This window comes from Crocuta crocuta, unplaced genomic scaffold, assembly GCF_008692635.1.
Source record: "Crocuta crocuta isolate KB4526 unplaced genomic scaffold, BGI_CrCroc_1.0 scaffold119, whole genome shotgun sequence".
Classification (NCBI taxonomy): domain Eukaryota; kingdom Metazoa; phylum Chordata; class Mammalia; order Carnivora; family Hyaenidae; genus Crocuta; species Crocuta crocuta.
Genome location: NW_027551562.1, coordinates 4,146,375 through 4,158,988, shown reverse-complemented (window position 1 = coordinate 4,158,988; position 12,614 = coordinate 4,146,375). Strand labels below are relative to the sequence as shown.

The 12,614-nt window shown below is 52.2% G+C and overlaps 1 protein-coding gene across 3 annotated transcripts in view; it reads left to right on the top strand.

Moving 5' to 3' along the window:
* Positions 1–12,614, top strand: part of ZFAT (zinc finger and AT-hook domain containing) — a 171,631-nt gene that overhangs the window by 140,945 nt on the left and 18,072 nt on the right. For all 3 annotated transcript variants that reach the window (XM_077749961.1, XM_077749963.1, XM_077749962.1), the window contains 2 exons: positions 1,959–2,085; positions 4,731–4,861. In XM_077749961.1, coding sequence (XP_077606087.1) covers positions 1,959–2,085; positions 4,731–4,861 — 258 coding nt within the window. The remainder of the gene's footprint in view (positions 1–1,958; positions 2,086–4,730; positions 4,862–12,614) is intronic.

The following is a 12,614-nucleotide window of genomic DNA, read 5'->3' as shown; positions in this document are numbered from 1 at the left end:
TGCAGTCTGGCAGACATTGACTTTGAATCCTGGTGCCGTACTGTATAACTAAATGGCTTGACCATGAACCATGATTTACTTAATCTCTGTGGCTTCAGTGCTCTTATCCATACAGTGAGGCTAATAGTAGTCAGGAGGTCAAGGATTGAAAGACAAGATCTACGAAACGCTGAGGTTAGTGTCTCATCCCTGGTAGGCCCCCAGTGTTCCGGAGCTTCTGCGGTTATTGGTGGACGTGGTGGTGCATGTCATCAAACTCACATCCTTATGTAGGAGAGAAAGTATAGCCCTGCAGTGTTTCAGGTTCATACCATGAGGATTTGCTCTCTGTTAACAAATAGAGATTGGAATGCCATTTCTTGACCTAAAACCCCATGTCCCCGGGCCGGTTGGTGCTTTCGTAAGTGCGTGTGGTAATGGCCCTCTGCCCCGAAGGGCTTGCTTCTTCCAGATGCCAGCACGTTACACAGAGTTCTGAACCCAACTCAAGTCATTGGTGCAAAGCCATGCACTCGGCTCCAGAAGCAAGACCGTAGAGCAGCCATGAGGCTGGGCTCTGGTGCTGGGTTACCTGTGGGGTGACAAGCTGCCTGTTCCACTGGTTGAGTCCTTCCCACTTGTGGTTAGGACACAGAATCCCCCTCCCCCCATGAGAAAGAAGCCACTGTGCGTGGGTCCTGTTTCTCACAGGCTAAGACCTTAGTTCCTTGGATCCAGTCATTATCAGGCAATACGCTGCTTACTGGTACTTAAAGGATGTAGGCTTTTTTACTTTGTTCAGCTATGCAATCAACATGTATTTGTTGGGTGTTTACTATAGGGCAGGCTAGAAACCCTGACATGAACTTGGCCCCTTGGCTGTAGAGGAATGATCACGTGGCACTCTGAACTGTATCAGTTACCACTAAGTGCGCACGGAGCGTGGTGACGTTGGCTCCTGTAAATTTTGTGTGAGGTCCTCCCTTTTGTTGTTCCTCATTGGTGCCGTTCCCTGCCTTCTAGTTCACCTGCGCTCCCCACCTCTTCCAGAAAGAGCACATTATTAATGCTGACTTCTTAGAAAATTCTGTTCCACCTTTTCTGTCCTTGGGCAACGAGGTCCCTGTGAATGTGACTCCAGACCCCCCTGCCCACACAGCTCCTGATTTTGCAGATACATTTCCTGTGGCCCGTTGTTTATCGTGTCCTTTGTACGAAAATTAGAGCGGCCCGAATAGGCGAGGTTCACGGGGCTCTGGGTGCCAGCACGCATGCTGTGGGCTGTACGTGCGTGGTGTCGCTTCCCGCCCCTCCTCCCAGCTGCAGCTCTGCTGTGCCCTCCTCAGTCCGCCTGACGGCTTGTGGCCACAGGCCCAGGGAAGGTTCCAGCAGCCCTGGCAGCAGTGGGAGGAGACGGCGGCCATTAGAAGAGCACATATGGGACCCTCTGTGCATGTCTAATCCCTAATTATGAACAGCACACTCCATTCCCCATGGCAAGACTGTGTAGCAGGAAGCCTTCTGCCAAAGCTGATTTCAGAATGTCTTGCTGGGTCACCTGGGTGGGTCGGTCAGTTAAGCGTCTGACTTTGTCCAGGTTGGGATCTCACAGTTCATGGGTTCGAGCCCTGCATCGGGCGCTGTGCTGACGGCTCAGAGCCTGGAGCCTGCTTCGGATTCTGTGTCTCCCTCTCTCTCTGTCCCTCCCCTGCTTATACCCTGTCTCTCTCTCTTCCTCTCTGTCTCTCTCTCTCAAACATAAAATAAAATAAAATAATAAAACCATCTTGGTATTTGCAAGGAGAGTTTCCTTTTTGGGAAGTGTTTATCGGAGCAGCTGATTTCTCAGGGACACCAGGTGCGTGAGGTGCGGCAGGGGCTGCTTGTGTGCATTGGTTTTGTCTCGGTTCATTACCCTGGGGCTTGTGGGTAACAGGTGGCCTTCTAGAAGATCACTCAGATGATCTGTTTTCGTTTAGCCAGCAACAGAAGCACCCGAGGAGCCCTCCACCCAGTATGTGCACATCACAGAAGCCGAGGAGGACGTCCAGGGCACGCAGGCGGCCGTGGCAGCGCTCCAGGATCTGAGATACACATCCGAGAGCGGTGAGCACGTGCTCTGTCCCCCGGCACACCTTCGGGCCGCCTTCCGGCTAGTCCTCCGCGGGCAGGCGGCGTGAGTGAGTCCCTGAGGCAGCAGCGTCCACAAGTCTGTCTCCTTCAGCATTGGCCCAGCGTTGGCACCCTGGGGGACCCCCTGACAGGAGCCCCGAAGTGCAGCCAGGGCAGAGCTTGGCGGCCGTGCGGCCATGCCTCCGCACCTGCTGCGAGAAGAGGGCTTCGCTGAAGGTGCCCGGCGGAGCACCCGAGCAGGTGCTGCCATCTGGGTTCCTGTACCATCCCTGGCTGCCTTGCGGGCGTGGCTCCCGGGGTCAGGTTCCGGCGCCGGGGCCAGCGGTGGCCTCGCCAGGGCTGCCGCATGGAGCTCCAGGCCCGGCACTGCCTGCTTCCCAGCCTCCCGAAAAGCCCCAAGCAGGGTTTTTACATCAAAAGTTATCACTTCCAAATGCTAGGTCAGTTTGAAGTTCAAGCCGCTCTGTCAGCCCAGTGGTGATTGAGATGTTACACTTAGAAGTGTCTTCTTCGTGCCCTTTCCAGCACAGGAAGGGGACCCCTGTTAGTGTGACCGCAGCCTGATTTGCATGCGGAGGAAGGCTTTAAGTAGAGGCAGGACTCAGGGAATTGCCATTTCCCCCCAGTTCTTAAAGCCCCAAAGCGCAGGTTGTAGGAAGCCTGCGCAGAACACTCCTTGGGGCCGTGACGTTCAGGCTGTGCTCGCTGGGCCGCCGAGCTCGTGGAGACTCGGGAGAGTGCAGACCGGCGGCCCGGCCCCGGCTGCTGAGTGGGGCGTCCAGAGCGGAGGCCCAGCCTGAGCCCGTGCTGCCTTCCTTCGTGTTCAGGGATTCAGCAGTTGTTCAGGCCCTGCCCCGGTGGCCTGTCTGCCATGATGCCTCATGCACACGCACATACACACACACACACACACACACACACACACACCTTCTAAAGCCTCTCTGGGGTCTCTTCCTGGCAGTTAGAATAAAGCTCAGACTTTGCACCAATCAACCCGGGCTGGGCCACTCTGGGTCCTGGCACCTTGCCTGCGTCTCCTGCTCCACCTCCATCATGCTTGCTGTCGGCGCCTGCCCCCCGCTGTGTAGGCGCAGCTTTCCTCCATGCATGGCCATGTGTGAGCTCTGTTCCCCGCACGGTTTTTCTGGCCACCCACATGCACCTCTAGTGTTCAGATTGTATGTCACCTGCTGGGGACCCGCCCCATGTTTCTGCCGTGTTCCCTGATCACCTCCCGATATGGGACCAACCTGGTGCGGTGATAGTTTACTTACAAATCTGTCTCAGGAGCCTATGAATCCCCGAAGGCGGGGAGAGAGTGTTAGATGGAGACAGATCTTTGTGTCCCTGCCGAGAGCCAAGCTCCTGGTGACAGGCTTGATAAATGGTCATAGAAAGAGCTAGTGCATGAGGAATTAAACCTTACTTAGCTCAGTAAGGGTGTAAGGTAAATGTTTTGTTTAGCCTTTGGATGTTCCGGGTGGCTGGCTGCAAGGTATGGTTGACACATTTCCCTTAAGCAGAGGGTGTGTGTGTGTGTGTGTGTGTGTGTGTGTGTGTGTGTGTGTACGTGTTTGTGTGTGTGTCTCTGTGCATGCGCATGTCTGTACGTGTGTATCTCTGTGTGTATGTGTGTGTCTCTGTGCACACACACGTCTGTGCATGTGTCTGTGTGTGCGTGCGTGTCTCTGTGTGTGCATGTGGATAGGGGAATGCCGGGAGGTGCAGTGTGAACGGATACAAGTCACTAGCCCTGTCATCGCCTCAGTCACACGCCAGCTCCCGCCCTCCATGGAGCGCATATCATGTTCCCTCCTCTGTCTCTTCACTGACGACTCCCGTTGGACTGTGGCCCGTGGAAAATGGGTCCATGGGGATGCAGACGCTGGCGGAGACTTGGTAGCCTTGTGCTAATACGGGGACCATGCGGTCCTTTCCCTTCAGCGCATTAACGACCGGGGTCAGAGTGCCGTGTCCAGGGGAGTCGCAGATGGTGCAGCAGATGGTGCTAGCAGGCGGGGGACACGCCATAGCTGCCCAGACGGTGCAGATTCCAGTCTTCCGAGATGATTAAAATAGAGCCCGGGCTTAAATGAGTTTGGAGTTCTGAGGCCCACTGGTTTTAATAATTGAGGCATCCCTGCGTGTTCTGCCCTAGCGCGTGTGACTTCTCTGGCACACCCTCCTTGGCCACCTACCGTGCGCGTGTTCATGGGACCCTGACTTTGCAGTGTGCTGTGCAGGGTTGTGTCCCCACGTGCGGCTTCAGAACGTCAGGACTCCAGCTCAGACTTTGTGCTGTGACTGACCCAGGGACCCCAGGCAAGTCTCCTCTGTTCTGTGCAGAGGTAATCAATCCATGAAGTGGGGGTGATATCGTCACAGTGTCATCCCCTTGCGGGATCATTTGGGATTTTGAGCTGGTCTTACAGAAAGTGCTTTCAGGCTCTCAAGCAGCACACACATTATTCTGTCGTTAGAGCGAGTGATTGCTGAGAACTATGCCTCCCCCTGAGAAGACGCACCGGAGCATGGCCCCTCTTAAGGGCTGATTTTGCACTTGGTGCCCTCCACTGCTGCCGGGCTTAATGGTGTCCTGTTGGCTTCTTCCCTGTAAGGTGACCGGCTCGACCCCACGGCTGTGAACATCCTCCAGCAGATCATCGAGCTGGGCGCCGAGGCCCATGATGCCACTGCCGTGGCCTCGGTGGTGGCCATGGCTCCAGGGACAGTGACTGTCGTGAAACAGGTAAGGGCCCTCCCCTCCCCCTAAGTATCACCCCCTCACACCGCCACACCTGCCCCATGGGTTCTCAAGGCTGAATTTACCTGTGGTGGGCTGTGGAAAGAGACAGGCTCCATCTCCTGCGTTTTCTTACTCTGCTTCCAATGATGCCAGGCTTGTGTCTTCAGGAGCTCCGTGGTGGGGGGGAAGGGTGCTTTGGGGGAGAGGTATAACACGGAAACCTTTCACTCGTTCCCCTTCAAAGAAGCCCAGAGCGAAAACGAGCAGATGTGGACACACTTGGACCCATCTGTCGTGAAGAGCAGGCCTCGGTGCCAAAGGCACCAGCGAGCAGAACACGTGGGGGCCGTGGGGACAGGCAGCGGAGCCAGGAGGGTACGCAGCATCACCTGGTCATGGCTGAGCCGATGGGAAGAAGAGCATCAGTTTTTGAATCACGGTGACTCTACCTTGAACAGTTTGGCTCACTTCCGCCCCCAGAGACGTCACGGGCTGTTACAATCAGGGTGCTGGGAATTAGACCGCCCTTGTTGTCTGTCTGTACCTGTCTCTCTACTACCTCTTGCTTTATCTTACGAAAGGTTCAGGCCAGCTTATGCAAGCACTTAAAAAAAGCGAAACAGTAAACACGTCAGACTCAGGCAAAGTTCAGGTTCCCGGAGAAAGCTGACATGCAGACTGTAGAGTTTTACACAGTTAGCCATTCTCGTAGTTCAGGAAGTGCTGAGAAAGCGCCCCCTCCCGCCGGGCAGCATTTCCGGGGCTCCAGGAGAGACCCAGTGTCTGCCGTCAACGTGGCTCCTCTCTCATGGGAAGAAAGTAAAACACACGTGAACGCGTGAGACACCAGGATGTCAGATGGTGAGTAAGTACGGAGGGGGACAGCAACACGAGGAGGCGCCGTGGGCCCAGGAGTGTGCTCGGGGGCTGCTCGGAAAGGATCGGGCAGATTGCTGGTGTTTGAGCAGAGCCCGGGGAGGGCCATGTGTTAAGGGAAGTATGCAAGTCCGACCGTGAATTTGGTACTGAATTTTATAACAGTAAACAAGGAAATACACAACCACAAACTTCGCAAAAGGAGTAGGTTTTCTTGGCACGGACAAATAAAGGTGTTTCTTAGTGCGGCTCTGACATGGGGACCCGTGGGTGCCATGTGCCCAGCAGCCTCCCTCTGATGTGTGGGAAGTAGACTTCCCGAGCTGTTTCCACGACTGTGCCCCCAGGTTGGGCCAGGCCACGGTGCAAAGCATGAAACCCAGGCTACTGAATTCTCTGTGGCGCTAGTACGTTCTGGTTCAACTCTGGATTTCCCGACCTGTAGACAAAACTCCGCATGTCTAGGTGAACGTTTGGGCCGCATGTTCCGGAAATGCTCCCCAGTTAGCGTGGTTTCTCTCAGCAAGATCCTGGCCCGAGGGGAGGTCGCATGCGGGGTGTAGCATTTCAGGCTGCAGGGCCCTGGCACTGGTGGCTGGGGAACAGACCCGAGCACCCTCGTGCTAAGCACTCTTCCAGCCTTCTCTCGTAGGTGCTGGGTTGCGGTCTTCCGACTGTCGTATTAAATCTCTTCTGAAACCATTCTCTTGCGTCACGACCCACGGAGTCCTCCGCTGGGCCTGGCACTTCAGGAAGGGTCTGGTGGGGACGCATCAGGACAGTCTTGCCGGTATCCCCGCTGACTTCTTTTGAGAATTGCAGGAAGGTGCTGCCAACGGTGATTTGCTGCTGCTCGGGGACATGATTTAGTGAGCAGCACAGGCAGTGCAGGGTGCCGCTTGCGTGTTCAGTGAGGCGTCAGGCTGATGGCACAACACGGGCGGAGGCAGAGAAGCATCCAGCGCAACCAGTGTACACAGGTGTGGCGCGCGTGTAGGAGCAGAAAACAGTGGCGTCCTTTAGAAAATCTCCTGGTTTATTGAAAACACGGGGCTAGGAGGAGCATCCTGGTTCACGGTCTTGAGCATCTGCATTTGGAAACGTGCCCTGAGGGTGTGTGTCCTCGTCACCATCCTGTCTGTCTGGCCCGGGGACCTGGTACCTGATGGGTGGGGGACAGACGGATGGACGGACCAGTGAGGTCATAAGCACACACCCCCTCCTTGGCAAAGGGGTTGCAGTGCGTTAAAGAATGCCCTCTGAACTCAGTTGTCCTGTCGTGTAAGTGTAGAGATGGCTGTTTTTATTAGAGAAATTAGTGTGATTGTTTTTTCTTTAAACTCTGGTTCAGGATTTTTCGGTAGAGGGATTATATCTGCATAATGGGTGTGCTGGAGCCACTTCCGTGTGAACTCTGGTGTATGTTGGCATCAAATATTCCTCATCCTTCCCGGTCAGGGGACCTTGGTGCTGGGATTTCGTCCTGCTCCAGCCCAAAACAGCACACATAGTAGGTGCTCAGTAAATGTTTATTTTTGTATTTATTTTTAAATTTTTCTTATGTTTTATTTTATATTTGAGAGAGAGAATGAGAAGGGGAGGGGCAGAGAGAGAAGGAGACACAGAATCTGAAGCAGGCTCCAGGCTCTGAGCTGTCAGCACAGAGCCCGATGTGGGGCTTGAACTTATGAGCTATGAGATCATGACCTGAGCTAAAGTCTAAAGTCGGTGCTCAACTGACTGAGCCACCCAGATGCCCCAGTAAATGTTTAGTAAGTAAGATTGAGTGGGCTGTGGTTTTCATGTTTTGCATCATATCCTGTAGAACGGTACTGGAGAGAAAAACGCAAGAACATTTTGTCAGTAAAGTACATAGCATGTGCTGTAGAACAAAAAGTTTTCAGGTTGCTACTAGATAGCATATTTTGAGATCTTTTTAAACTTTTCAGTTTTATATATATCTTCCACAGGGCCAGAAACATTCTAGGTTGGGTATGAATGGATTCTGGAGGTTTAAAAATCTCAAGGTTTCTTTCCCACGTGAAAAAATGCTTATATGCTCTGTTCATAATTTTATTTTTTCCCCACTTATTAATGTTGATTGAAAAATGGTATTTTTAAAAAAAAATTTTTATGTTTATTTTTGAGAGAGAGAGAGAATGAGAGGGGCAGGGGCAGAGAGAGGGAGACACAGAATCTGAAGCAGGCTCCAGGCTCTGAGCTGTCAGCACAGAGCCCAATGCGGGCTCAAACTCACCAGCTGTGAGATCTTAACCTGAGCCAAAGTTAGACGCCTGGCTGACTGAGCCACCCAGGCGCCCCAAAAAGGATCTTTTGTATATGAAAGGTAATTAGTGATAATTGAAAGTGGTTAATTTCCAGTCATTTTGGGTTTTCGGTTTCCGGGATGAAAACACTGTCAGGCTTGGTGGGTAGGCTGGGGGTGTTGGAAGCAAAGAGCTGAGAAAAAATGGTTCCTTGCATTGCTTTCTTCTTCTTCTTCTTTTTTTTTTTTTATGTTTTATTTATTTCTGAGAGAGAGAGAGATTGTGAGCAGGGGAGGGGCAGAGAGAGAGGGAGACAAGCATCTGAAGCAGGCTCCAGGCTCTGAGCTGTCAGCACAGAGCCTGACGCAGGGCTCGAACCCATGAACCGTGAGATCATGACCTGAGCCGAAGTCGGCCACTCAACTGACTGAGCCATCCAGGTGCCCCAACTTTCTTCTTATTTTTAAATGAGACACGGAAAAGACTTTACCCATAATTCAGACCATTTAAATTTTCAGTTGGACACAGAAACGTGTCCTCAGCAATTTTCTGTCACGTCTCTTTTCTCAAGTGTCAGCATTAGAAACAGAGTCACGGGGAACGCGGGGAATGAGCATCTCAGAACGTTGAGGAGGATGCATGCTTGTGCGCACCATACTGGTCGCGCCCGGGGAGATACTCAAGAGCTTTTAGTGCCGCTAATTGTGCATTTGTGAAGACCAGACAGCTTTCAGTAAATAAATTGGTTTCCTTTTTTTTTTCTTTGTTAAATCTTGATTTAGGGTTTATGAGGAGGAAATTTATCTTTGATTAATAAAACTGCCTTCAGTAGATGAAGGGTGAGACCTGCCAGCCCAGGAAATATTAGCATAAGCATCTCTGGTCAAAGTTAGTTACATAAGGAAAAAACAGATACTCAGCCACCACCATTGTGGCTCATGGCTTAACTGCCTCTTACTGTTCTTCTGGATCAAAATGTATGTTAGAGACTGAAAGCTAACATTTTATAAACTAATCTTCGGCGTTCACTTAGCAGACCGCCATCTGCGTGGTGCCCATCACCATGCGCTCCAGCCAGGTGCCTTAGCCCCTCTGGCTGCTGCGACAAATTACCGCAGAACCAGTGGCTTCACGCCCCTCAGATGTATTGCCTGGTACTTCTGGAGGTGGGAAGTCTAAAACGGGTTTCACTGAGCTAGAATCAAGGCTTCGACAGCTGCATTCCTCCTGGGAAGGATTCCTTTCTTGCCTGTTCCAGCATCTAGAGGCCCCGGCATCCCTCACCTGAGGCTCCCTTCCTCCGTCTCCAGGGCCCGTGAGGTCAGGGCGTCACTCACACCCCGTCACTCTGGCCCCTGCTTTCTCACCTCATTGCTCTCTCTCAGTCAGACCTCACTGCCTCCCTCTCGTAAGGACCCTCGTGATTACATGATGTCCTCTCAGATAATCTGGGATAATCTCCCTATCACCGGGCCCTTAATCACATCTGCAAAGTGCCCTTTGTCCCGCAAGGTAACATTCTTCAATTCTGGCCATCAGGACGTGGGCCTCTTTGTGGTGGGGGGTGGGGGCCGTTAGTCTGGGTTCTGGGGTCCTGCTCCCAAGAGGCAGAGAGCCTGGTGAGGGAAATGACTTACTCTTTATTCAGCAAGCACCCGGCGCTGCTTCGACCAGCCTGGGGCTGTTCTCGGCTCTCAGGATATTTCAGTGAAGGAGACAAATGGTACACTTGAGCTTACCTTCTTTCTCTTCTTCTTCTTCTTCTTCTTCTTCTTTTAAGTTTATTAGTTTATTCTGAGGGGTGGTAGTGGAAACACAAGCCAGACAGGGGCAGAGGGAGAGAGGAAGAGAACCCCCGCGTGGAGCCCACTGTGGGGCTCAGACTCATGAACTATGAAATCAAGACCTGAGCTGAAACCAAGACCCTGATGCTCAACCGACCGGCCCCCCAGGCGCCCCGAGGAGCATGCCTTCTAACGGAGGGAGATGGCTAATGCGCGCACACCCCATAAATAACCCAGTATGCTGGAGGTGAAAGGGGAAACCAGCAGAACCGGTCAGGGGGTGTGAAAAATGCAGACCTTACACAGGCAGCTCCGCCCTGGGGAGGTCGGCCGGTGCCCCATGGGGCTGCCCACCTTGAACCTCGGTCTGGGCTGGGGGCACGTGTTGGGCAGAAAGGGCTTCGTGGACACCATGGCACCTGAAGGGAGTCCTGGAGGGTAGCGGGGAGTCGGGTGGGCGTGGGGCTCCAGGCGGAGGAGGGCCGGAGCTGGTGGCCAGTGCTGGGTGCCTGGACACAGGGGCGGGGGCAGAGGGGGGCCCGCTTCAGTTACACGATGGGCCCCGTTGCAAGCGCCAAGCGCTGACAGGGGAGTCGCTGCCCGGAAGGCACCCCAGCCTGGTCTCTCCCTTCACTGACCCTTCCCACTGCTCAGAGGCCAGTGGAGAAAGCATGAGTCCAGACAGCCCACCGCTTCCCGTCACTTCTCAGAGCCCGATGTCCTTTCGCTGTGTTCTTCTTGACCTGTGTTACCCTCTTGAAGGCATGTTGGCATTCTTAACAAGTCACAGTTTCTGGGTTTTTACATTTAGTCCCAGAATCCAAGTAGTGAATCTGCACTGAGCACTCCTGCCACTTGATGTTTAGCAGAATACCTTGCCCTCTCTGGTACTGTCGCTGACACTGGGCACGGCCTCTGGAGCAGGCCCCCCAGGCCAGCGGGTATACCACACCCCTTCCTTCCATGTTTCTGAATAGTAAGCAGACTTTATAATCACTCAGCATCTTCCTTTTAAGAAGGTCAGGATGATTGAACAGGTGGCTTTTACGATATGGGTCTTTTTGAGTTAAAAAAAAAAGTGTGGTGTTTATTACTGTTGAGGGTGACCCCTAAATAGCAGTTGGGGGAGCTGGGTGCATTGTGGGGTGTCACCCTCTGGGGGAGAGGTCCCCTGAGCTGCAGGTGGAGTGGATATGTATTAGGCATTCATCTGTTTGCTTTTAAAATCCTGTAGTCTTTCAGGGTCCATTGGTGTGTGTGACCTGTCTCGAGCATTTCCCTATGCCCAGGGACCCACCTGTCACACGGTTAGTCCAGGTGAGGCTGTCCGGGGGCATGCACTTTGCCAAGGTCGCTTCTCTGTGACTCCGTTATCATTTCTGCTCTGCTGAGACTTGATGAAAAAGCATGTTATATTAGTGTTGTCCAGAGAAACAGAACCAATGGTGTGTGTGTGTGTGTGTGTGTGTGTGTGTGTATGTACATGCACACTTGTGTATATAGACACATATACAGAGATGTATCATAAAGCATTGGCTCACCAGGTATGGAGGCTGACAGGTCCCAGGATGTACTGTCTGTTAGTCGGAGCCCCAAGCGCTGAAGGGGTAGTTCACCTGCGTCTGGAGGCCGGGGCACCAGGAGAACCCAAGTGCCAGTCTGAAGGCCAGGAGGCTCAAACCCCGAGAAGAGCTGGCATTTTTCCTGGAGTCCAGAGGCAGGGAAAACGCCCCGTGTCCAGTCTTCGGGGTAAGCAGGCAGGAGGAGTTCCCTCGTTCAGGGAGAGTCAGCCTTTTCGCCGTGTTCAGGCTTTGGCCGTTTGGGTGAGGCCCGCTCACGCTAGGAAGGGCAGCCTGCTCTACCTAGTCCTTTACTTCAAACGTTTGTTTGTTTTCTTTTCAGATTTTTCTTTAAATTCTTGTTAGTTAGTATACACTGCAGTATTGGTTTCAGGAGTAGGATTCAGTGATTCATCTCTTACATTAAACACCCAGTGCTCGTCACGAGTGCCCTCCTTAATGCCCATCACCCCCTCCCCCACCCTGCCCTCCATCAACCCTCAGTTTGTTCTCTATGGTTAAGTCTCTTGTGGTTTATTTCCCTCTCTTCTTTTCCTCTCCCCTTTCCCATATGCTCATCTGTTTTGTTTCTTAAATTACACATATGAGTAAAATCCTATGCTATTTGTCTTTCTCTGACTTATTTCAATTAGCATAATACACTCTAGCTCCATCCACATTGTTGCAAATGGCAAGATTTTATTCTTTATGATGGCCGAGTAATACTCCGTTGTATGCATAGGCCACATCTTCTTTCCATTCACCAGTCTCCGTAGTTGATAGTGCTGCTATAAACATCGGGGTGCAATGTTCAGATCTGTAGTTTTGTATCCTTTGCGTAAATACCTAGTAGTGCAGTTGCTGGATTGTAGGGTAGTTCTATTTTTAACTTTTTGAGGAACCTCCACACTGTTTTCCAGAGCGACTGCACGTCTGCATTTCCACCAGCAGTGCAGGAGGGCTCCCCTTTCTCTGATCCTCACCAACACCTGTTGTTTCCTGTGTTGTTAATTTTAGCTATTCTGACAGGTATGAGGTGGTACCTCATTGTGGGTTTGATTTGTGTTTCCCTGATGATGAGTGATGTTGAGCATCTTTTCACATGTCTGTTAGCCATCTGGATGTCTTCTTTGGAAAGTGTCTATTCATGTCTTCTGCCCATTTCTTAACTGGATTATTTGTTTTTTGAGTGTTGTATTTAGTTAGTTCTTCATAGATTATGGATACTAACCCTTTATACGACATGTTATTTGCAAATATCTTCTCCCAT